Source organism: Alosa sapidissima, chromosome 5 (genome assembly GCF_018492685.1).
Source record: "Alosa sapidissima isolate fAloSap1 chromosome 5, fAloSap1.pri, whole genome shotgun sequence".
NCBI lineage: Eukaryota > Metazoa > Chordata > Actinopteri > Clupeiformes > Clupeidae > Alosa > Alosa sapidissima.
In genome coordinates, this window is record NC_055961.1 from 30,950,583 (window position 1) to 30,976,803 (window position 26,221).

At 43.3% G+C, this 26,221-nt stretch overlaps 2 protein-coding genes across 2 annotated transcripts in view; both read right to left on the minus strand.

Moving 5' to 3' along the window:
• Positions 1-5,159: 5,159 nt before the first annotated feature.
• Positions 5,160-8,610, minus strand: rps14 (ribosomal protein S14). Its single transcript, XM_042091844.1, has 5 exons — positions 8,489-8,610; positions 7,616-7,766; positions 7,283-7,444; positions 6,014-6,090; positions 5,160-5,266 (listed from the first exon to the last, which is right to left on the minus strand). Exons 2-5 carry the CDS (start codon positions 7,762-7,764, stop codon positions 5,199-5,201), a joined length of 456 nt encoding a protein of 151 aa, XP_041947778.1. The 5' UTR covers positions 7,765-7,766; positions 8,489-8,610; the 3' UTR covers positions 5,160-5,198.
• A 1,565-nt stretch (positions 8,611-10,175) lies between these two features.
• Positions 10,176-26,221, minus strand: part of ndst1b (N-deacetylase/N-sulfotransferase (heparan glucosaminyl) 1b) — a 65,341-nt gene continuing 49,295 nt past the window's right edge. The window contains exons 7-16 of the mRNA XM_042091843.1: positions 25,785-25,970; positions 23,984-24,112; positions 23,422-23,604; positions 21,462-21,558; positions 20,382-20,505; positions 19,279-19,453; positions 17,164-17,334; positions 16,571-16,680; positions 15,599-15,701; positions 10,176-14,218 (exon numbers count right to left, since the gene is read on the minus strand). Of these exons, the coding sequence (XP_041947777.1) occupies positions 14,099-14,218; positions 15,599-15,701; positions 16,571-16,680; positions 17,164-17,334; positions 19,279-19,453; positions 20,382-20,505; positions 21,462-21,558; positions 23,422-23,604; positions 23,984-24,112; positions 25,785-25,970 (1,398 nt within the window). The 3' untranslated portion in view covers positions 10,176-14,098. The remainder of the gene's footprint in view (positions 14,219-15,598; positions 15,702-16,570; positions 16,681-17,163; positions 17,335-19,278; positions 19,454-20,381; positions 20,506-21,461; positions 21,559-23,421; positions 23,605-23,983; positions 24,113-25,784; positions 25,971-26,221) is intronic.

The window sequence follows — 26,221 nt, forward strand, 5'->3', positions numbered from 1 at the left end:
AGATTCTGATACGATTTTAACCATGACGAATGCACAATTCCGGTTTGAAAACATCAGAAATGTTTTGCTAGTGAGAGTCGAGGAAGGAAAGTCTTGAGTCTGGACTCTGGAGAGTGCCAACTTGCTGTGAGGTTGAGTATGGAGTATTGTTTACATTGAGAGTTTTGATTTTTATTTGTTTTTTGTGGAAAAGTCACAAGCCCTCAACAAAGTACCAAAGGAGGAAAGTGCCTGCCTGCAAACACTGGTGACATGCTCATGAAGGCTGCTCTGATGTTCTACAGCAAAGGACGGCCTTCATGGATCCTGGGTACAACGTGCAGTGCTTTTGAAACTACCAACCCACTGTGCATTGTTGCGTCATGTTGACCAATGCTAAACAGGCTTCTTTGTTGATTTGCCCCTGTGGGAAACCCCTTACCTATTTGCCTTATTCATGTGGCGGCCATTGTGTAAACCAAAGAGGCTACAGGGTACACCGACTATACCATTAATACATTTTCGCCACCTGCTGGCGAATGCAGAACACAACAATCCCATGGTTTGTGTACCCTGTAGCCTCGTTTTGGGTTACAATGGTGTTTTCTGGTGTTTGGTGTTTTAAACCCCCAATGTCGTCTGCCTTAAAGTCGACGGTGCGGGCTTAAAACACCATCAAGCACTTTCTACCTTACAAGGCATTCCATAATCAAATATGCTGACCCCCCCTGTTACTGACATCCCAATAACCTTATGGTCACCAAAATAAAGGTTAGTTTTAAAGTAACTCATGTTCAAAGAATTTTCCTTATTGACTCATAATGATATCCCAATTTACTTTCTTGATGAATTCAAATGAATGATGAAAATAATAAGAGGCCAGGTCTGATTTAAACCACAAAGCATTTGTACAATTTTCAGTTATTCAACACCATCACTGTTTCATCACAGTAGTTGCATAATTTAGTTTACAGCTGAAACACATTTGTGTGTGCACGTCTATTAATGTATATACAGTTAAGAACAAAATTATTCATACCCCTGGCAAATATTGATTTAATGTTGATTTTCTCTTGACCAATATGTTTGTTCTGACTGAAAATGACACTGCCACATGCCAATAGGTTGTAAGACAATGTGGTAGAAACATGGAATCAAAAAAAAAATAAGCCTTATCTTTTTTTATGAAAAAAATATTCATACCCTTTTAAAATAATCACTGGAAACATCTTTATTTGCAATCAAAGCTCCCAAAATGGTTCTTATAATACGTACCAAGCCACTCATTGTCTCCACAAGGACTGTAGACCGCACCTTTTTAGCAGCAATCCGGGTTTTGAGAAAGGAACGATTATTTGCCATGACTCTGGCCTTGTACTCTTTTGACGGATAGAGGTCTGGACTCTGGCTGGACCACTCTAAAATATGACATTGTCCTCTATTAACCATTTCTTGACTTGTTTGGCTCTATGTTGTGGATCATTGTATGGTTTAATGGTCCAATGATGCCTATTGGGGCAGGTCTCTTTGCACACTGCCTGATCTTTTTCTCCAGAATCTTAGTGTAGCCTCTTGCTTTAGTCTTACCATTTACTTTGAGAAGGTCACCAGGTCCCCCTGGTTAAAAAACATCCCAAAAGAATACTTTTCTAACCCCCACAATTGAAATGCACATGGTGTCATTGGAATTTAATACTTCTTTTTTATGCCAATCTCAGGCCATGTCCCTGCCTGGGTAAAAAAAAAATCAAAAGCGAAATTCTTTGTCCAGGTGTGCCCTTATAAAGGTTTAGCTGAGTTGAGCATGTTTGGAGAAGAGTGATCCATGATCAGCAATCCAAGATGACCAAGTGATCCATTTTGAGATGGAGTGAACATTTCAACCACCAAAACACCATCCACAATGTGGAGAATAGCTTTAGAAATGTATTAGTTTTGGGTGTTTTTCAGACAATGGGAACCTGGTGAACTTCTCAAAGTAAACAGTAACACTAAAACAAGGGGCAAATTGAGAATTTTGAAGAAGACCAGGCTGTCTGCCGAGACCTGCCCCAATAGACGGCATTGGACCATTAAACTACACGATCCAAACCATACAGCTAAACAAGGCAAGAAATGGATAACAGAGAACAATATCAACATTTTAGAGTGGCCCAGCCATAGTCCAGACCTCAATCCATCAAAAAAGGGAGCCAGGCCAGAGTGATGGCAAATAATCGCTCTTGACTCAAAACCCAGATTGCTGTTAAAAAGGTGCGGTCTAGAATCATTGTGGAGACATGGATGCTTGGTAGGTATTATAAGAACCATTTTGAGAGCAAATAAAGATATTTCCATTGATTATTTACAAAGGGTATGAATAATTTTGGACACACCATTTTTTATGCTTTTTTTTTTATTCCATGTTTCTACCACATTGTCTTACAACCTTTTGACATGTGGCAGTGTCATTTTCAGTCAGAACATATTGGTCAAGAGAAAATCAACATGGGCCTTCATGCATGCAGCCCAAAACAGACAAAACCACACGTAAGATATATCTTGGACAGCAACCCATCTTTAATGTCGCAGATCAATCTAAATTTTATCCAAGGTGTTACTGAACATACAAACTGAATCTTTTACAGTAGCTATCATTTCGACAATCTGTTTTAGATTGTAACTAGATGTACCGCAGAGCGGTACAAAATATGACCGCCGCCCAGTCCAGCACATTTTTTCCACAAAAAGAAATCACGCTGAAAGGCCTATATGATTCTGTCTCACTAAATTGCATTATCCACACTCAATTCTCACTGGTATCTGCTAGACAACAAGTACCAAAACATGATTAGTTCATAGATTTCACATGTAAAAAACATTTTATACAACCCCACCTCCATCTTGCCTGTTCATAATTCTGAGAAATTCTTGATTGTTTGTGTTATGTTTATGTTATGTGTGTGGGTGTGTGTGTGTGAGTGTGTGTGTGTGTGTGCGTGCCTGCGTATGTGCCTGTGCATGCAAGCGTACATATGTCTACTGTGTGAGTATGTGTCATACGTAGGATTACTGTGAATGTATGTGTGTGTGTGTATCTGTTTGTGCACATGTGTGCACATGAAATGGGTTAACATGACCCCTGGAGGCAAACATACGGAAAAAAATGGTCATCCTAGGCCCTACAGTTCTCAAGATATTCACAGAGAACTGTGTCTGCCCTACCCTCCTTTCGGGGGGTCCAGTCCAGCGGGGGGGCTACAGATCAAAACGAATGACGGTTCCATGCTATCCATGTGGGGGTACATGCCCACCAAGTTTTGTGTACCCCGGTCTTTCAGTGTCCCGGGAATCCTTGTTGGTGTACGTCACTAAATGTACACATAAATTATTTTATTGTAAGGCCCCCCATGAACGAAAGTACACAAAACTTGGCATGCATTCGGAGGGTGTCATAATGATCCTACACTTTTAATTTCGTGCAGTTTTGACCTTGTCAGCCAGAGATATTGTGATGAAAACACCTAATTTTTTGCTTTTTAATTTTTAACTAGGTGGCGCTATACATGAAATAAGTGGTAATGGGATGGGTTGACATGCCCCCTTAAGAACAACATACATAAAAAAGGTGGACCTCCTAGGCCCTACGGTTCTCGAGATATTCACAGAAAACTGTCTCCGGCCACCTACAGGCCAGTTGGTGTATAGTAACATAAATTAATTTATTGTGTGGCCCCCCATGAACGGAATTCCACAAAACTTGGTGTGCATACAGAGGGTGTCATAATGATCCTACACTTCCAATTTCGTGCAGTTTTGACTATGTAAGGTCACAGATACCTTCAATTACAACACCTCATTTTTACTTTTTTGTGTTCAACTAGGTGGCTCTATACATGAAATGAGTGGTTATGGAATGGGTTGACATGGCCCCTTGAGATCAACATAAAAAAAAAAAATGGTCCTCCTAAACCCTACGGTTTTCGAGATATTCACAGAAAACTGTGTCTGCCCTACCCTCCTTTCCGGGGGTCCAGTCCAGCGGGGGGGCTACAGATCAAAACGAAAAACGATGGTTCCATGCTATCCATGTGAGGTTACATGCCCACCAAGTTTCGTGTACCCCGGTCTTTCAGTGTCCCGGGAATCATTGACGGAAATTTGGGCATGTGAAAAAAAAGCTTGCTGCGCGGCGGTCATAATAATCCTGACCTACGAAACACATGTTGATGGGGACTGATGTATGTTATCCGCTGTCAGCTCTCTATTCAATCATGTTTGGTCTATTACCCCTTTGCAATAGCCTGGCTAGCGCCACCACTTCTCAATGAGACGTGGTCTGGGAAGCAAACGTTCATTTTTCTCGTATTTGAAAAAAATGCCCAGATCCATTTATTGGGTGCCACGGATGTCTATCAAATGCGTCTGTGCATTGCTCATCATCGTCTTGCTTTCCCACCTGTTCTGTGATTGGTTCCCTATCTCAGGCGAAAATGGTCTCCAGGCTACCTTTGCAATACATCCATCACTCATGTTATATCAACATATTTAATTCACCTAAATATAGCCTACAGTAGACAAAGGCTTATGGAGATCTGCTGTCTGCCATGTGTGCAGGCCATCCCTTAAAAGGTACCCTTAACAAGATGAGGTTGAGAAGCGCAATAAACAAATTAAAAAAGCGTCTTTTGCAACAAAGTACAAACATAACTCCAATATAATAGATTTAAAGGAACCGTATGTAGGATTTTGGCCAAAACTGGTACTACAATCACTTTCAAAATACTGTAGAGCGGTGTACACCGCAGATGTGGTAACTAGAGCAGAGCTGGCAACCCAGATGCCGAAACACTACTGACTTTGTGATTACTAGATAGGTGGAGGGTGGCGGATCAGGCTAAAACACAAATATGTAAACATCAACATGAGTTGAGGGCTGCAACTTCACTTTTTTAAATGACGATATCCTGGCCGGACTACTGTTGTCAGTGATATAAGTATTTGAAATTAACATGATTTCCTAATGTCTACTGACAAATCAGGGCCATTTTATGATTAATTGAATTACATTTCTTACATACGGTTCCTTTAAGTAAAAAGTCGTACCGTGTACTTTGATGTGCAAAAGAACTAAGCTCCTGAAAAGCCTGCTAACTGGTGTAGGAAGATGTGTGTTTAGGACACAGGACAAAGACAATAAATGTTATTCGACTTTTTATTGAGTGAAAAACCCAGATCATTTACAGACGACGTCCACGACGACCTCCCTTTCTCCGAGTGCTGTCTGATGGAATAGGGGTGACATCCTCTGCAACAAGCAAAACATTGACAGCTCTTTAGTGGTTACAGAAAAGAACATGACCAGATGTGCATTTTCACAGAGAGAGACAGAAAGAAAGGAAAGAAAGATAGAAAGAGAGAGACATTCATTTCAACTAAGGCTGCTGTTGTGCTGCATGGGTAACCTATAAGATCACCTTGATGTAGAACAAAGATGGTTTTAAAGCCCATTCATTCCCAAAACAGAATTAAGCACTTCAAGAAAACTTCCTCCGTCAATCTACATTCAATTTGACCCATTGCTGACAAGACTGCTGAGGTTCACCTGCAAACTTGCTGTAGTGGTTAGCTCCGTCAGAAAGAAAACAATCTAATTTTAGAAGTTAAATCAGGTGCCAAGTTTTAATTCTCTTAAATAAGTTCCCATTAAGACATATGCCTCCTCTAGTTACACCAGTGAAGTACTCCGTACAGAAAACTGGAAAACACAACATGAATGGTTTGTATGCCCATCTCTAATGCTGGCGGACACCCAGCAAACATGCGTGGGCCACCAGGCATCAGGGTAAAGGCACACATGGGGCTATAACAGCCCAGGGGCACCAACATAAAATTATAAAGCCAAGACAACTGGATCCCAGCAATTGAAAGAAAAATAGCTGCACACAACCATGTGACTTCTGCCCAATGTGTAACATCTTTGCTCCCTTTTGTGCTCTACTAAAAACAAGACATAAATGGAGGGAGAACAGGAGACCCCAAGCTTCACACTTACCGATACGTCCAATTTTCATGCCTGAACGGGCCAGGGCTCTCAGAGCTGACTGTGCACCAGGTCCAGGAGTCTTGGTTCTGCAAAAGATGCCAACATCAGTGTCATTCACCAACCTCATTTTACAATAAAGCCAAAACACCATTATTGCTGATGTTGGTTTTTGAATCTTCTCAAACATCGAAATGCTACTAGGCTTCCAGTGGTGTAATCAAGACTGCATACATTCCTACCCTTGCTAAATGCACATCAAGGCATAAATAAAACAAATCAAAATCAGGATAGAGCTGTACATAATTTGATCAAGACATTCATTGGAAGTCTAGAAAAACTTTACAACACACATCTAGGCCCCTCAAGTACTAGTAGTTCCACATTAGTCCAAGGGAGGAATCATTATTTCAACACAGTAAATGTAAGTCTCTTAAAACATAGGCCTGTATTACCCCAGCTGATATTGTAATCACAGTAAGAAAAGTTTAATGGAAAAACTTTGGTAAACCCTTAAAGAGTTCTCATTCTAGTGAGAGGATGCATTTCAGGAAATGCCGCTGATAAGGTCTAGGTAACTGCCTATATCTAATTGTGTTTCATATCGTAAGTTAGCAAGTAGTACCTAAATATTCATAGCTTTTCAGACTTCAGACAAACAGTTATACTAGTAAGGGCTACAAGATCAAAACAAATGGGAGTGGATCGAAGCCATACTTTTCAAAATGTACAGGTTACCAGCTAAGAATCTGTAGACATCCAAGACAAAGCAACTTGCTACTAAAAAAAAAGATGTAATATTTACATTCTGAAATAGGCGTTGGCCACAATATTAAAACTGTTATTTCTGCTTACGATATGCTCAAGGTAGTTTCCGATATGAAACGATATTATGGATAATTGTCTAGTAATGTACTTGACTTGAAGAATCGCTGTACAACATCCCCTTAGACATATTTAAGTGTTGTGTTTGATTGAGGTCAAATTATTCCATGATTTCCACTCCTACTCTTGATGAGCAGTTGTGTTTCTTTAAAAACCCATCCAAATCAAATGTGCAGAGGAAAACCACCTAGATTACATGTAAATGAAAGGTTTCTCTGCAGAAACACTGGCCATAGAACCGAACACAGAATGCATTAACATCAACCAGCCAGGAATCACAGAATTTAGGGGAATTATGCCAATTAAGCCTTCAGAAAACATCAGATTATTCATCATCATTATTTTACACATGCAGAATTCCTGACAAGTGTTTGATATCAGCCCATGAATGCTGACCTGTTTCCGCCAGTGGCCCTCAACTTGATGTGCAGAGCAGTGATACCAAGCTCCTTGCACCTCTGAGCAACATCCTGGGCAGCAAGCATAGCAGCGTATGGAGAAGACTCATCTCTGTCAGCCTTGACCTTCATGCCACCAGTCACACGGCAGATTGTTTCCCTGTGGATGAAGGTTGGACCACAAAAGGTTGAGAGATTTTAAGCAAGTAGGCTTACTGACATAATCAAACCAAGGTCTCATGAACTACATTTCCCAAAGTACAACATGTGCCGCAGTACTAAATATTGAATAATTACAAACGATGCTCGTCTCGTTTGTTTAGATACTTACTTGCCAGAGAGGTCAGTCACGTGCACGAAGGTATCGTTGAAGGATGCGAAGATGTGGCAAACACCGAAAACATTCTCGCCTTCAGCGACCTGAGGACCCAGGCTGATGACCTGCTCCTCCTTCTTCTCCTTACCCTTACGCGGTGCCATTGCTAGAAGAAGCCATGCGTTTAGATAGTTAACATTGTGAAGAACAATACATATCGACTTTGAACAGACAGCAACTCCAGGAGTGATCTCGGCTAAGGAAACCCTCACGCAGATATCGTAAGACGTGTGTTGACTAACTTTACATGACAGGAGAAAGTGATGGCGATACGTTGTTACTCATTAAGGCATGCATTGACCGGGACTTGCAAGGTCGCTGAAGACAATTCATTACATAACAATCATTAATTGGTGGTTAACATTAAACAATATAACACCATGGTCACTGTTAGCTACATGCAAATGTGTAGATTTAGATAGGGCAATGTGGCGTCGACTCGAAACGGCTAGCGCGTCAGCTAGGTATATAACTTATGTCTCTTGTTTAGGTTCATTAAAAACATTCGCGATACAAAGCACCTGAACCATATTTTAACATTGCTTTAGTGACAGCACGACTTAGAAAGATGCAGCTCTTTTAAAAAAAAACTTTATATTAAACATAGTTAAGCCGGTCGCACACGAAGGCCCAAATGTAGTGGTTAGCCTACGCTAGCACAGATAGACGACAGAAAACCATCAACATTACATCCGTAAATGCACATAACGTTAAAATACAGCTTTGGTTGGCATTAAGCACTTTTCATAACTAGTATTTCGATGAAATTGAAGAGTTTACGTTTTTCAAAATAATCAGATTTAAACCGATTGTAATGTAAGCACCTACTTCTATGTACGTCTCGGTGTGAGGCTGAAACAGGAAAGGAAGGAGTTAGTGCTACCGGGTCACCATTCAGTCTTTGCGACCGGAAGACACATAGGGTGCGGGGGGGTATATCTGTTTTAGAATAAAAGTCTCATTTGTACGCTTGGAAGGTTACATTAAATGTGATGAGGAATAACATTTTATTACACTTTGATAAAGATCTACCGCCCATGTATACGTTATGAAAATGGGAAGCAAATATAAAAAAAGTGAAAATTAAAAAGAAAATATGGAAGCAAATATATGGTGGGAAAGAGTTCTAGCAGTAATTTGACAATATCCAGGCTTACTTCAAGATTCAAGAGAGATTTATATGTCGCATATACATATACATTTACTACACTTATAACATACATCTAGCAGTGGAATGTATACCTGAATCTTAAGACAGAGGAAATAATAATAATAATAATAATAATAATAATAATAATAATAATAATAGTTACCGTATAAAGTAGGCAATATATACTACTAATAATATTATTACACAAGGATAACACTGAAAAGTACAAAGTGTATGTAGGTTACTGAATGCAATGGTCAACAATGGGAACATCCACATCTATTAAGTCCTGAGTTTTTTTTAATCCCAGTTTTGTCCATCAAACCACTGAAGCACTTGTCTGATTTCAGAAAAACTGAACATGAGTGGGGTTTAAGTCTGCTGCATAACTAGCTCATTAGTTGGACACAATTCAACTCACATGCATGCAGGTAACCTCCTCCAAGAAAGCAGTCTCATTGTTGTTGGAGATGAGGAAAAGGCTACTGTATAATCAGTAAACTTGTTAAACCTCTCTGCAATGCAATACACCATAATATTTCTTGTAAAAGAAAAAGCTTGTCAAAAGAAAATAACAAAAATTTAAATAAACTGAAATCAACTAGGTCAAATCAATGCAGAAAAGCATATAATGGCCTACTGGTTCAGGGAGTTTCTCATACCCTCACTAATGCCATTCAAATTAATTATTTCGAGGCAATGCTATTTGGAGAGCCTATATCAAAAACACTAATGTGAACCCTTAACTTTTATATACATATTATAATTATACATATTGTAGTCTGACATAGCCTATGTATTCCTACTCTGGGGCCTGGCTTACTGCTAGACTCATTATTGCCTCAAGGCTCTGACCTGGTTTTGCAAAGTGTGGTTGCATATGAGTAGATCTTAAGTAATGTGACAGAACTTATGCTGAGCTACAAAACTATTCTCTAAATGAATGAAAGAGCGATGCCTTATTCTGTCAATATTCAAAGCCTATGGGTCTCAAGAACCACCATTAATGTTAATAGCTCCACCTCCTGGACAAATGATAGTAATGCATGTTCTACCTCAGCTATTCTGCTAAATCATATGCAATTCGCCTTATTGGATTCACCCGGCGGCCAGAACAAGGCTAAAGGGTAGGCTACACTTGCCATTACACCTGGCACGTTTGCAAACTGGCAAAAAAAAGCTCACCAAAAAGAAGGGTTCACTGGCCTGTTCTTCTTCAGTAAGTTTTTTTTTTTGTTGGCAGTTTGCAAACGGAGTGCATTACCACCACCATCTGTTGGACTAGTGCATTTGGTCACGGTGGCTTGGTTATGATGAAGCATGCTTAACACGTCATTAAGAGAAAAATGAGAAAAAAACACAGGATAAAAAGACAGTGGTTTCTTTATTTGTAAATTAATCACAAAAATATTAGCTACCAACAATAAAAAATATTAACAACAATATGTTTGATTGTACAGTCCAGGTGATTATTATTATTATTATTTCCTTACAGTTATTTCATTATGATCACTGTTAATTAATAACCTACATTATCATACAGAAAGCACAATGTTGGCAGTGTGAGATTCACTGGGATCTTTCAATAATAGACGGGGGCCAAAAGAGAAACAACTTGCATTCTGTTGCCATGGTTCCTTCGGCTGGAGCATACAAATAACCATTCAACCCCTGACCTCCCCCTGTTCTCAACCAAAGGATTTTGTGCTTGGTGCAGGTGACCAATTAACTATTGCATTGTCAGCATGGCCATGTTGGGGAACGTGGGGGGAAAAAGTGAAATGAGAGCAGCTTGACCACTGGTTTGTAGTTCAACTTGGAGTCCAAACAGTGTTCCATGTAAGGTGCACAATTCAGTACCTTAAATAGGATTAGCCAGTTTCCTCTCAGACAACCGATAATACCAATTTCAAAAGAAATGCATAACCTGAAATGATGAACCAAGATGAAATCCCTCCAACAAAGACATTGTCAAATCACAAAAGATATGCAGCTAATCACGTCTCCATGGTAGGAGAAAATGTGTAATAATGACTCGTACAGTTCAGTTTGTCAATATAACCAATTAATAGTTTTTGAATCTGTTTTCACGGTAACAGGAGAAATTAGAAAATATTGCCAGCTTACATTCCAACCTTGGATAAGGAAAAAAAAAAAAAAAGAAAGCAACAGCAGAAACTGCAATCACAACGCTTCCCCTACACACAGCCTCCATCACTTTCAGAGAGGATTAACAGTCTTTAACATCACACAGGGTGAAATCCAATTAAAACCCCTCATTTTTTTTTTCAAAGTCTGCACTGAACGCACAGTGCTTCTTTAATTGGATGCTTTGAAACATGGTAGGACCACAAGCTGCGCTCATGAATAATGCATGCCACAGACATGGGACACTGAAATGCAAAAAAAAAGCCATTCTATAGAGACAGATAAGGAACAAATCTCACTGTCAGGTCTTCAAGACTCCAGCTTCACCACGTGGGTGTACGTTCAAATGGCATACAAAATCTCTTCTCCGCCCGGCTGCTCTCATGTGGACTGAGAGACTCAAAAAGCTGCCGTGCACTTTCAGCAAACTAGGTCTGATGGTGGTGGGGTGTAACACATGAACACAGCTCCCACATGCTTGTGCTTCACAGGAAAAGGTAGGATCGTATTGCATTGCGCTAGAAGACATCCTCATTAATTCTAGAGTTAAAACAGCAGAAGAGTCAGATAAAAAAAAAAAGTCAAGTCAAACAAAAAAAATAAAACGGGGCTCTGGTTTATTCATTTCCATACATTTAGTGAGACTGGCATTATGAAGATCTGTTAGTAAATCTTTTCCCTGCAGCCTTCTTCATTTGCAAAGACTGGTTTGAGTCCTTGGGTCAGAGTTCAGGCAATGCGCTGGATCTTATCATTTGTAGTTTGTTGAGCATTACACAACAATGACAGAACAATAGTCAGACATTCCATTAGATCGCCTTTGGATGGCTCTCATCATGGATTGGCCTTTCCTGGAAAACTGTGGTACAATTAAATTTGCTGAACTAACACAGTCATTGCAAAGTGGTAACAAGGTTACAGCGGTCCAAGTTCCAGAGATACAATGAAACCAGAGTCGGTGCAATAACAAACATTATAATACATTGCTTGTCAGACGGGTGGCTGTCCGATGTCAGACCTGGTTCTGTGAACCTGCCTCTGTGCCAGTCAAAGATAGCTGGACACGGCAGGAGGCTGAGTAACAACAGTTTGAAGATCAGTTTATTTTTCACATTCGTATTTCAACACTGTACTGAAAAAGATCTCCTCTTAAGGCTTCCCACTGAAATGATATTGATGTTTCAGTTGTCTTTTTTATTTAAATAACTAGTTTGGTTAATTCAGTTAAGGCAGCAAAACATGATATGGACCATAACGCAACACCTTTGAATTAATATTTGGGATTTTCACATTTGACATGGGTGTAGCTTATCTTTCTTTGTAGTACCACAATGCATCATTCATTAAAAACTCCCATAAAATTTTATTTACATAGACACTAAAAGTCAAATTTTGCAATCTCACCCCCAAATGCCATGATGTCTAAGCCTGGTCTGTGGTTTAGAAAAAAACCTTAGTAAACACTAAAGACCTTAGTGTTTGCTGACCGTTTAATCAGTTCTCCATCTTAAAAAAAATGTAAAAACTAACAAATGTGACACAGAATGAACAAAAATGATGCCTCAGCATCAATATAACTTTGTGCAAATGTTACAATGTTGCAAGCTATAGAAAAGAAGGATTTGAGAGAACTATACTGACAAAGTTTAAACCCGTTCCAAACTCGTGATTTTCTTGGATTTTTTGGGAGGTTGCGTAGGGGGTGTGGGGGTTGTACTGTGAGTACATAATTTCTGTATGCCTATTGGTGTTTTTGCAGAATAAATGTGTAGATACGTGTGGATAGTGTAGATATGCGTTAGGGGATTGTTGCCAGTGATCTGATCCTCTAGAGGGAACTCACGTTAGGTGTGGTGTCAGCTATGGTGACATGCTCCAGAAAAAAATCCCTGTAAAAAAAAAAAAAAAAATTCCCCTGTAGTCTCACTAAACGGTTTAGCCAAAAAAACAAATGTGTGTGTCTTAGTCTGTAACAGACACAGGCAAACAACTCAACAAAATGACTGCTCTCTTTCTTTTGCTCTGCTTACAGGGAGCGGACTCAACACAGGTCTTCCTCGTCTTCTGCTAGTGTTCTATGGCCACCCATTGTGAGAACCACTGGATCTTATTAAGGGGACAATCTACAGAGTGGAAAAAGAAGAGGAGGAGAATGAGGAGGAGGAGGACCGGCAGGGGGTCCTCTGATATGTCTCTTACAAACAGAGCACTCTGGCTGGTCTACATTCCCTGGCTGTTGAATATTATACCATATACCCTTGGAGAGAGGAGAGAGATTAAGTGACTGGGGGATTAATTCCTGTGTACAGACGATGTAGTGGTGAGCAATCGAATAACGACAGCACCACGCTCCAGTTCTCTCGGGTTCCCCTCCGACATGAAGCCAAGCTGCCACACTGAGCCTGTGGTCAGCAGTGATAAATGAGTGTTGATGAGAAGGGGGGTGGGGGGGGGTTACAAAATAAAGGTCTGACATGAGTGTTCAACCCTGGCACTTAAGTCTTGAAGAATTGGCTAGCGTGTTCATTAAAAACTGGCACAATTTCAAATGACTATCTCTTTCATTGTGAAGGTGGGTGGGGTGGGGAGTAGTGTATATGTGCACACATCTCTCTCAAAACAGAGGGCTGAAAGAGATTGGGAGATGAACTTTTGACACGTCGAGGGGGGATAAGAAAGTCTCTCGTTTTCCCCCCCAGTGTTTCGTCGTTCCTCTGTGTGGGCCCTCTGGACCTTCTTGTCCAGCAGCCATAAAAAATAGCTTCATGTACACGTGCGCTCCGAAGCAGGGTCTCCTCCTCTCCCCATGTTCATTTCTCTTGTCCTCCACAACCCCAGCCCACCATGAGGCCTGTAACCCCAAACTGTCTCCTCATGGCCTCGGTAGTGGACTGAGGAGGCTCGTTCCAGCTCCCTCCCCAACACCCCTCAACAGCCCACCTGACTGGGCTGCCGACAGGGTGCTGGCTGTGGGTTCGAGCAAGGGAGAGGAGGGGTAAGGGAGGGGTCGGATGCAGTCTTCCTGCCTCTGGGGGGCAGTGTGAGCAGAAGCCGTGCCCCTTTACGCACAAAGCCAGACATTCCTCAGGGGGAGGGTGGTGGGCGGTCACACTGAGCGGTGTGGCCAGCCGGGGCTCTTGCTACCTGATGTGGAGCAGTTCCTCTCGGAGCCAGCTGGGCAGGGGCTGTCCCATCTTGTAGAGCAGCTTGGACAGCTCGATGTTGGGCTCCCGGTACTGGTCCCGCAGGAAGTTACGAGACTGCCATGGTGGGAGGAGAGAAATCCAGACAGATTACAAACTTCTATATATATTTAGAGAGAGAATTTGCAGACAAATACATATTCTAGGCTTCAGGTCAAATTTTTACCTTACCACTCTATTATTCACTGATACTCAATCTAACCTAAATCCTATTACCAAGTCAATTTAATCCCCCTTCGTGTGTACACTGCAATTCTCCGTGCTGTATTAAGGGATTGTGCTATTGCTATTGGCATGAATGACGCTTGGCGAATGATACATATACAAACATTCAAGTTGTTCCCACTGTGAATGCCCTCTTCTCTATTTATGTATGTATGTATATATGTATATTTTCACTTCCTCACGCAGGTGTGAACTGACAGAGGGCACAGAGGCTGGCGACTCCGACAGGAACACATTCACACACAGAGGAGGCTCCATCTGTGTTTGGGGGGGGCCAGCTTCCAGCCGTGCCCTCCGCCACCAGGCTCTCTCAGGGAGTTAGCCCGCCCTAGCTTCCCACAGTGCCGCCAGGCTCTCTCAGGGAGTTAGCCCGTCCTAGCTTCCCGCAGTGCCGCCAGGGGTCTCGGAATCATCATCATCATCATCAGCAGCAGCAGCAGCAGCAGCAGCGCCTTCCCCTCTCGCATGCGGAGGAGTCACGCGAGTCAGTCACGTGACCCCGGTCCTTCCCCGCTAATTAACTTTGATGTGACTGCCAAGAAGCCTCAAGGTAACGCCAAGGACTGGGAGTCAGTATCAGGACTCCTCTCACTTTTTTTCCCTCCTGTTGTCCCCCCCCCCTCCCCTCCCTCACTGCCTCGGTCTGTTGAGGACAGTGCTGCAGGCCCTGCTGCTGATGTTCCAGAAGAATCTGAGCCGACAAGGACCTGTCACTTCTGCTGAGGGTGACACTAAACCAGCCCTGTCTCAACTTTCAGCGGCGCAATTCAATACAGCGCCTACAGGGGCTCTAACTTGGAGCAGACTCCTTTCTGGGACTCATTTTCAAAATAGCAAGACAGAGAGAAGGAGATGGTCTGCACACTGTATGGGCTCCAAGAGATACTTTATTTATTCTTAAAAGGCAACGTTTCCATCTCAACAGATCTTTATCAGGCAAATAAGAATACTGATGATTCAATTAAGAGTTCTTATTTGCCTGATGAAGATCTGTTGAGATCGAAACGTTGCCTTTAAGAATAAATAAAGTATCTCTTGGAGCCCATACAGTGTGCAGACCATCTCCTTCTCTCTCCGACACGTTTTGTCTGGCACCTGTTACAAGATATTTTGGATGTGCGCACCAGTCTCTACAAAATAGCAAGACAGACATTTGGATGACTAACTGTAAAGATATATCTAATGCTTGTGGTACATAGATCCAAAACTCACATCTGCATCCATGTCCGGGTATCTGCGGCCCTTACTCTTGCCCAGGCATTTGGTCTTTCCCCCGTCCATCAGCTGACACCAGAACCCTTTCTTCGGATCGAACCTGAACAAGGAAGAGAGACGTGGAAAGACAGTGCACGTTCAAATAAAAGACAGGAGAGGGGGATGATGTAAATAAGTAAATAAATAAATAAGCCGGCAGATCTTTCCATGTCAGTCTAATGGAAAGCGATTTGAGAGCAGATGGCACACAGCTTTCGCTGTTTAAAGAGCTGACACGGGACAAAACATTCCCATTGTCCACTGGGGGATGTGACTAACAGATGTTGCTGTTTATGTGCCTGGGTTAGCGATTATGTGGTCCAGCACTGGAGAAGGGAGGAAGAGGAGAGAGAGAGAGAGAGAGAGAGAGAGAGAGAGAGAGAGAGAGAGAGAGAGAGAGAGAGAGAGAGAGAGAGCCCAGGCCAGGAGCAGACAGGGGGAAGAGATCAAGGGGAGGGGAAAAAACGGGGTGTTATGAGAAAGGAGTTGAACAGACAGGCAGGGGGAAAAAGAGGCGTCGGCGGTGGTAATGGACCCGAAAGACATATGCACGCTGGCAGGGTGGGCCCGGCTGAGTGCTGACAGCCGCTTCCGCGGACGGTGGCGGGGGCCGGCGGAGTGGGCTGGGCCCGGAGGCGGCCCAGACTCGAGCACTAGTCAATAGAGACTCTTGACTCTCCGCTACTGCAGCATCTCAATTTCGCCGTCACTCATCAAAGCCAAACAGAAGGAGAGACAGACAGACAGACAGAGAGAGAGGGAGCAGATAGATAGATAGACAAAGAGGGAGAAAGAGAGATAGAGTCAGAGAGAGAGAAGGAGAAGCAGAGAGGGAGAAAGCGCGAGCGCAGACTGCGGAGAGAAACTACAGACAAAACAAACAGGTAATATACCAGGGGTCAAGCCACAGATAAAAAGAACAAAGCTTACGCGAGGATCTTGTGATAGTTGAGGAGGTTTGTGAGCCCGAGGAACTTCTGGATCTTGTCCATGACTGCCGCAGGCTCGGTCCGGAGCATCTGCCCGTCCAACACCAGGATCTGACAAAACAGGGCCAGTCAGCACTGCATTGCTGGACCTCCTCCAACATCCATCCTTGACTCACAAAGCCCGTCCCAAAACAATACCACAGAGATGCATACTTGTAGTGGGGGAAATTAGGTGGTTTTGAGAGGTTGATTAATCACAGGCTTCACTTTCTAAATCCAAGTAGAGAATCAATAACAGTTCAGATGACGTTGATATAGTCCAGGGTCGCAAAATATCAGATTGATTAAACGGACATCCTTTCTGAATTCCATGAATGACACATACACACACGGTCAGTTTTCTGAACTGGCAATAAATCTGGCCAAACCTAAAGTGCATGTCACCTACAGGTCATACAGGTGACCTAGAACAGGAAAGCAGTAGGGAAGAGGAGGGCAAGTGATGTTACACTTCCACAAACCTTCCCACTATACACACACACGCGCACACACGCACGCACACACACCAGCACACACACGCGCACGCACACACACCTGGCTGGGGTGGTAGTGGCTGAGCCAGCGCTGCAGATGGGTTGCGTAGAGGCCCGGCACCAGGCAGCGGTTCTGCAGCACCTGCAGCCTGGCTGGGGCGTCGTGTCCAGCTGTGATGACATCATGGAAGGTGTACCTCTGCGCAACTGGGTCATCGTGTGCCCGCTGGTGCTGTGGTCGAGAAGATAAAGCAGTGTTGTCACAGACTCACCGCAGATTTAATAACACAATTAACTTGCAACAACAGCACATACTCTAATGGTCAGGGTACATGGGGAGGATTTTTAGAGCAATGTTGCTGGCCAGCCAATCACATAACCAGTTCCATGTGTTCTGATTGGATGGTCATGACCATTTGCCTACTGATGATTCAATGTCTCCACAAAAACAAAAATGGGAATGTGCATGAACAACAACACTCAGGAGCATTGCCTAGCAACACTGCTCAACTTCCATGTGTATCATCTTTATACTTAGAAAGGGTCGAGTGCGAAAAGCAAAGTGCGATATCCAAGGAGGGTATCTAAGCAGTGGTAAAAGCAGTGGTGCCCAAACTTTTTCTTCAGAGGGCCAACTCACTATGCCTGGCTCTAAGAGAGAGCCAGTGACTTGGAGTATGTCTGCAACATCCCCAATTTAAGTTTAAAGGTGCTCTAAGCAATGCCACGCGTTTTTTAGGCTAAAACATTTTATGTAACTTACTGCAAACATCGCCTAACCATCCGCTAGCCTGTCCTGAATACACTGTAAAAAAACGTGATCTCTGTGGACAGTCCAGGCTACAAAAACGGCAGCAAAAACAACCTGGGCAAACCTACAGTGTAGCCAATATAACAAACAACTAACAAACTGTTCCAGCAAATCACAGACGAGATGCGCGTTTAGGAGAGTTTCAATTGCACGGGAGCAGCACGGGAGAGAGGGGGAGGAAGTAGCGAGCTAGCTCTCCGTTTTGTTTGAAAGTCAACTGAGGGACTTATTTTGAACGAACGGCACTCTAGTAAGTTACACTAGAAAAAAAAAACAAGTGAATGATGCATGCGATTAGCACCCTCCGAAGAGGAATAAGTTCTTACGGTGGTTGGTTTGTTGTGGATAGGTTTGGAGACTTCAATAAAGACAGTTCAAGACTTTTAGCTTAGTGCTGTTAACAACAGCAGTCTACCTTAGTTAAATATTAATCCATTACATTCAATCAGGCTATTGCAATCTAATACCATTGTTAGCTGTGCTTATTTTATATTGCCATCATGCCATATCAATATCAAATGTAGTTCAACATGGAGATAGCGCAAATGAAATAATAGCCTACTAATAAAAAGACTTTAGCATTCCCAAAAGTATATTTGTGAACTCCAAACTCTGTGTCTTTGCATACACAGCTCAAGTTGTGAACAAGCAATATCGTACAAATAATTTGAAGTTATCAAACTATGAGAGTGCTGGAAAAAATATCTGACCACCATACTAACTTTCACTCAACAGGTGAGAACTGTGTGAACTCTGCGGTCTTTGTATGAAGATTTGAACAAGTGAATAAAAAATAAATAATTATGCCAGAAAGTCCCAGAAATATGACTTGAATAGAAGTTAGGCCTATTAACAATTAATTGATAAACTTTTATAATACTTTGAGCAGCATAGGCCTATCTTACATTGTTTGCAGGTAGGCCTTTCATTCCGTTTTCAATGGCAAACTCGAAACAGTGCCAAAATAACCACCAGTGGACATAAAAAGTATTACATGTGTGCTGTTAAGACTCACCATAGAGAATGAATGGGGAAAATGAAGGAGGTTATAGTTTGACAGTGTCGTACTCCTGTGCGGGCCGGATGCTATATACCACGGACTTGTTTAGGGGGGGGGGACACACAAAATTAGGTGGCGGGCCGTAGTTTGGGGACCACTGAGTTAAAGCAAGGAACACATTTCTATGCCTGAAGCAATTAGAAATGTTTAAAGCCATTTCAAATCCTAAACAACCCTGCCGACACCTGAATTCTGGCATGGTGTCTGAGAACTTTAAGCGCTGTATCTAAGAATGTTGAGGTGTGGATCCCTGTAATGAGGATGGGCTCTTCGCGCTCCGGGTTGCCCTGCCGGCGCTCGCTCACCTGGTACCAGGAGTAGGCCCGGTCCGCAGGGTTGATGAGGATGGTGATGATTTTGGCTTTGGGCAACAGAGCTGCGGCTCGGCGCGCCGCCACTTCCGAGTCAAAGTAGTTGGCGCTCTTCTCGAAGTAGAAGTCCGAGCTGGTGTTGGAGGGGAGAGGGAAGTACTCCATGTACCTGCGACGGAAAACACAGGATGAGCGCCAGTCACATCAGTTCAGTCAGGGACACTCTCGTCTGGCAAAACTTCAAAGATAACCGTGAGATGCTTCTCAATACTTATAAATTGTAGAGCGGTTTAGTCAAATAGGACTTCTGCTCATCGTATTAGTTAATATTAAGTGTATCGTTCTTTTCAGAAAAGACCAGAAGCAGATATTTTGTCATCACTTAAATATTGATACTGATGACCTCAAATGGACCTCGGACATGCTGTGCGGTAGAGAGGGTCCATCTGCCTCAGAAGTATTGACAGGAGGGAAGAATTCTTAAGCTAAATGGTAAAAAAGATACTACCCCATGACCTTATAAGACCCTGTACTGTTGGTGTAAGTGTCTGTATTGTAAGTTCTAAGAGGGTGGTATGGTTTATTTTCGCACAACCGAGATAAGAGAGAAAAGAGAGTGAGGGAGAAAGGGGCAGTGATAAGAGAGGAGAAAGAATGAGAGAGAAGGCAGAAGTATGAGAGAGAGAGAGAGAGAGAGAGAGAGAGAGAGAGAGAGAGAGAGAGAGAGAGAGAGAGAGAGAGAGAGAGAGAGAGAGAGAGAGAGAGAGAGAGAGAGCGAGCAAGCATGAGATGTCTACGATACACAAGAGATCTGGCCTTCGTTAAGTCTGCGTTTCAGCTGATGCCTAAGCAAACCTTGAACAGCCGCATAATCTCTTTCAATGATGGAGAAAATTGCCAGCAATTTAATTTACTGCTCGCAAATTCAAACGCATACCAAAGTTTTCTCTATCTGCGAAATAGATGGTGCTTTGCAGGAGTGCTTTGTCTTAATTCAAGCGTGCTTCGCAAAAAAAGTGAAGGCTGAAAATGAGGAAGGGAGGCGAGCCAGGGGACGGCCCGGATGGCAGTGCTACGGAGTGCGCGGAGCCACTCACCAGTCGATGCCTTTGTGGTAGTTGCGCCCATTGAAGAACTGGATCTCCTCAAAGGTCTCCTTGCTGGGGTAGTTACTGGTCAGGTCAGGGTGCATACCCAGGAAGAGATAGAGTGCAGTAGTGCCTGGAGGGACAGGTAACAAGGGGGGTGGGGGGCATGACTCGCTATTCAACATGCAAGTAGACACCATCCCAAACACACAAACAATGCAGTAGTGCTTGTGTGTGTTACCGCTTGTGTATGTTATACCTTTTATCTTGAGTAGTATGACATGGTAGCCTGCAGTGAGTAAAGCTACTGAGGATGGCTCTAACGGAGTAGGTGTGTGTGTGTGTGTGTGTGTGTGTGTGTGTGTGTGTGTGTTTCAGACAAGCAGAAGTAATTACACAGCAGGATGTGTAAATTCACCCCTTGGTGGACCCGACCCCCTCATCTTGTTTTATTGAAAAGATTAACAGACTTGGCTTTCTTCCAAACCACTCCCAAGGCTGCGCACCCGTCAGGTAGACGAGAAATGGCTTTTTCCTTAAGACATCTTTGACTAGTTCAATTAGAGCAGTGTTGTAAACCTGCAGTCAAGTCGGCTATAAAAGTTACAGAACGGCCAGGTTTCTTTTCCGACGGTGGTCCCATAAATGAAGTGAGGCGGCAGCCGGTAAATGACCATCGCGCCGTCCCGTTAGCTGGAGGCTAAGCTGTTCTGGAGCCCACAGAGGGCCGGCGGGCCATGCAGCAACAGATCAAACACTGCTCTGATCAGACAACCATCTGACCCAGAGCTGTGGCCACACATTCCTCACTCTCTCATCTCAGTTTATTACACACAAAAAGCTGTTCACAGATAAATGACAACAACAAAACAAATTGAAAACAGATTGAGAACGTCCATTAAACATGGTTAGAATGCTCACCACTTGACAACAGCAAGGATCTTCTGCTATTACAGCTGAATGTTATTTTATGTGTTTGCTTCACTGGACTCTATGGTCACGTGACACCACAGGAATCATACAGAGGCTGTCGGTCCTTAAGTGGAGGATGGGGGTCTGTTAGGGCCGAACTAATCTCTGTCCACTCACCTGTCTTCTGTGGGCCGATAATGAGCAGCTTGGGGAAGCGGTCACATGTCTTCTCTTTTGACCAAATGTCTTTGTGCCTTTTGTCCTCACAGGGGTCCTGTAGGGAGACAGGAAGTGTTAAGGCACCGAGCACATGCAGCAGACCGTGGGCTGCTGCCCCAGGGAACACAGCCAGAGCCTTCATAAACGGGGTCATTAAACCAATATTGAGAATTAGTCATACAAAAGCAAGTGCACGTGCATGCGGGCACAAACACACACACACAGGAACTCACACACAAACACACACACACACAGTGTGCCTCGTGTTGCCAATAACTAATCGGCCTGCGGTCTGTAATTAACAGAGTAGTGAGTGCAGAGGAGCCGATGCAGTACACAAGTGTCCATTATCACTGCAGATGAAACACACACCCCACCCCACCCCACCTAACTCCCATTGCATTTTCATAAAGCTTGTGCGACCCGACAAACCTTTGAAACAAGCCAGCCTGTTGTTGAAGAGGCACCCTTCCTGGGATATTCTAACAACATACATTATTATGCCATTATCTGCTCCTCCTTCTGTGCTAAAGCAAATGAATGGATGTGGAGACTTGTCAGCCATCCAGGTCAACACTCCCTGTGCCTGGCCTCTGAGCTGCTCCTCTGAGCCATGCTGAAGGTTTTGTGACTGGCCTGTGTGTGTGTGTGTGTGAGAGAGAGAGTGTGAGTGAGTGAGTGAGTGAGTGAGTGAGTGAGTGAGAGAGAGAGAGAGAGAGAGTGTGTGCATGTGTGTGTCACCGGAGTGTGTGGTGTGTGTGTGTGTGTGTGTGTGTGTGTGTGTGTGTGTGTGTGTGTGTGTGTGTGTGTGTGTGTATATATATTTTATATTAACATGTTAGTGGGCTGTGTCCAACACATCTGGGTGCAGATCTGCGCAGACGAGCGCACAGCCTGAGGGGTCAATCCGTGTGCCATGCCAGCGTGCCAACTGTGCCCGTGCCAGCCGCCCTCACCTCTACCATCTGCTGACAGTAATGAGTAGACCACGCCATCAGATGGTGACCACACACTATACTAATCAACTGCTGCTTAATAACCCAGGCACTACACAATCCCTCGTAAATAAACAAAAATCAATTACAGAGAATTGGACAATGATGTTTTTGAGGCAGGCACATATTATGTGAAAAGCCCTAATCGGAAACGTATGACAGAAAGAGATGAAAAAATGTGTGATTAAGTGTTGCGCAATGCTTCAATAATAGTAAAGTATGGTGATATTTTGATATTAAAAATGTTATAATACTCTTTTATTGTACATTTTACTTTTATTAGAAGTGAAACTTTCAGAATGGCATTTTAATCAGGTTTTCATAATGCCATATTTGTTTCCAGTTATAAAAAAAAAAAAAAAAAAAAAGTTCTGTGTTGTCATCTAGGCCTATTCCTACGCCTATTACTGACGTGTTATCGTTTCAGTATTGGTATTATGATACTTAGGCAATGGAAAGTCAATATTTCAGTATCGTGACAACACTATGTGTGCTCTTAAACCAGATCTGGGAATGACAGCTTTGGGTTCTACACTTATAAGAGTGGAGGTGCTCGATGATACAATTTCAAAAATAGTCACAAACAGTTCTGACAAACAGCATGGCCACTCATCTTTACAGTACTGTGAATGTATCGGGCCAAGTCGGGAGTCTGAGCGCCCCCCTTCCCTTTTCACACATCTATATGTGTGAGCACGCACACACGCACACACACACAGCGTGCAAACAGAGGACACATGTTCTGGTGAAAGACCATGCTGTCAAAATACAAACATGTAAACCAAAAATAAACAGTGACAGACAGACGAATATCACAGATTTGCCCTTATCCAATGACCAGACTGGATGCTTGGCCTGTGTTTTCCTTGTGCTGTTCTCGGTCTCCATCTCTCTCCATCTCTCTCTCAGTATTCCTGTCTTACCTGCCAGATGGGGTCTCTCTCCTCAGGAAAGATCTGGAAATAGCGCTGGGCCAGTGGCACCGGCGGCAGCGTCTGGAGCTTCAGGTTGGTCCATGTCTCCAGAAACTTCACCAGGTTCTTGAAAGTGTACAAGCCTAGCCGGTCATTCCCGTAGTTCGACAGGTGGGTCATGAAGATGCTGATCTGTGGACAACAGCAAACGAAAAATGACACATCACCACCATGCAACAGAGTTGTGGTAATAGGAGAAAAGCACTAAACAAATGCAGTCCATTTACCATTCACCGTAGCTCAAGCAAACATTTTGCAGTTGAAGAACTCAGACTCAGGCTATTATAACAGTGCCAATGAAGCAGACTGCTACAAACTAACCAAGCAAAGCAACCAAAGCTGGCTGCAAGATATTTTTTATTATCTGTGCCCTGTGCGGTAGAGAGGTAAAACAGAATTATTGTGTATGGTTCTGTTGGTGAAATCCAAAAGAATAAAACTAAAATGGTGTTCTAGGTAAATGAGGTGCAATACAAAAAAAGCACACAAAGTGGTTCTGTGGGTGACTCACAGGGTTTAGGAGCACAGTGAGGAAGAGCTCTCCTCCGTTGATGAGTTTATCCAGTTCTTTGGGCCCTCCGGGATACTCGTTATAGAAGATCGTATGAGTGAAGAGACCACAAGTCTGGCGGGGCAAAACCTGCAAAAGGAAGCAACACAGTGGAGATGAGGCTGTGCTTTAGACCACAAGAGACAAATCTTCTATTTAAAAATAACGATGCATCATCAGTCTTCTTGTGCCCAAAACACACTATTGCACTCCAATTGGGGTCAGTTTCGACTTCAAAGGAAATCCTCAGCAGAATCGACACATTCACCACTCCTGAGGAGCAGTCAGTAAATCTGTCTCGATATGGCTCCTGTCTGGCCTGAATATTAATACAGCTACTTCAGGACTTGATATCCATGGTCAAATGCATTCAGGATAGAAAGGAAACGGCCTCAAAGGGGCCTTGGTCAGGCGTTCTCTAATGTCTGAGGGAAAGAGGGGAAAAGCAGGACAGAATAGTTGGGAGCCATATTTACACCAGAGACATGGCTGGCAGGTTGTGGCTGAATATTTCGCATGGACTTGGTAAGGTCGGAATTAACATCGCCGTGACAACATCTCACTAGACCGCCAGACAAGAGGCAAATAAATAAAACAGAATAGACTGGACATGGAACACATGCTTTACATAGCAGCTGTGTTCTGACCAACAACAATTTGACAGATAAGACATGCAAGACATTACATTATGTGCCCATGGCGTGACTACAGGTTGTTTAACATTACTCATTTGGCATTCTAATGAATCCCATTCAAATGAGTTGACGATCATATTCAAAATTAAGAGACCACTGCAAATTTGAATATGACCATCAAATCATTTGAATGTCACTCAGCAACCGTAGGATGATATCAGAAAAATGTGCAGTGGTCTCCAATTTTTATCCAGAGCTGTATACATATCCAAGAAAACTGTCTCCTCTAAAATGTCACAAAACATGTCACTTATTATCCCCTGCGTTGACTGCAGAGACATTTTGTATTGAAGGGAAATTTGAATGGTGCTCTGGATTCCCTGTAAACCATTTAGCAACTCATTGTACCCTGCACAGGGTAGAGCCTTGATTCAAAAATGATCCTGTGCAAGGAAGAAATACCAGGATGGAAAAATGAAAAAGGACAGCTCTGCAGATAGATGCGTTCTAAGTACCAAAAGCAGAGGCATCCATCACAGTGCCCTTCCCCTCCTCTTTCCTAGACAAGGGGCTGAGAATGCATGACTTGCCAGCAAACATCTGAGAAAAAAGCTCAGCCATGGATTATTCAATGGCGCGTTTCAACTTTCGGAGTTTTGATCCCAAGAGCGGAGCTCGCCGCGTTCAAACAAACCACACCAGAGTGTCAGGGCGGTGAGGAATTCCTTTGACGAGCCCTTAGCTACCCGGCTCAATCAGCACGCGTCATAAATAATGGCTGTCACAACAACCTCTATCCATTTTTTTCTGTTTTGTTTTCATACAATCAAGATGCTTGGAAACTTGGCATCACAATGCTTCGGACAGGCATCACAGTGAAGGTCTGATGCAAGAGTGTACTCAGAGGCAGAGAGGAGAAAGAGAGAGAGGGGGGGGGGGTGGAGGCATGAGGGCAAATGGTGTAGACGTGGTGGAGCAGCGTTAACAGTCACCACCTGACAATCGGTCACCCGGGGTTCAATCCCCGAACCTGCCGTTGCAGGTGTGTCGCTTTGGATAAAAATGGCTGCTGAACACCAGTCCACTTTAACTTCCACGTTAGAGAGAGGGATACACTGGAGCCTTACGCTGATGCCACTGTGTGCGAAGCCCCGTCGGAAGCGGGCAGGCTTCAGGTGGGGGTACTCCTCTGTGCTGGTCACCTTGATGCCCCACACCTTCTTCCAGGCCTCGTACAGCTGCATGTGGATGGGGTAGACCCCGGAGTGATGCGGCGCCACTGCGTAGCCCATGTTAGTGGGGATGCCGTGCTCCTGAGATACACAGAGGTACAGTGTTACAAAACCATATTAACTAGGAAAGGGCCAATAGAGCAAAAAATACCACAGAAACCCGTTTTGCGCAATAAAATTGAACTTACAACATTTACAAGCAAAGGAACATGGCAGAAATGTACACAAAAAGAAAACACCAGGTTTTGAATGGTAAGAGATGAGATGAGCAACATCAAGAGGAATATACAGAAATGTCATCATCAGCGTTAATTCTCTCTCTCCGTCGCTCA

Excerpts from the sequence above, each read along its gene's own strand:
- rps14 (XM_042091844.1), bottom strand. The coding sequence starts at position 7,764 with ATGGCACCGCGTAAGGGTAAGGAGAAGAAGGAGGAGCAGGTCATCAGC. Across the intron at positions 7,445-7,615 it reads GTGACTGACCTCTCTGGCAA|GGAAACAATCTGCCGTGTGA; the intron begins GTAAGTATCTAA and ends CTTCATCCACAG. Across the intron at positions 6,091-7,282 it reads AGGGCCACTGGCGGAAACAG|AACCAAGACTCCTGGACCTG; the intron begins GTCAGCATTCAT and ends CATCTTTTGCAG.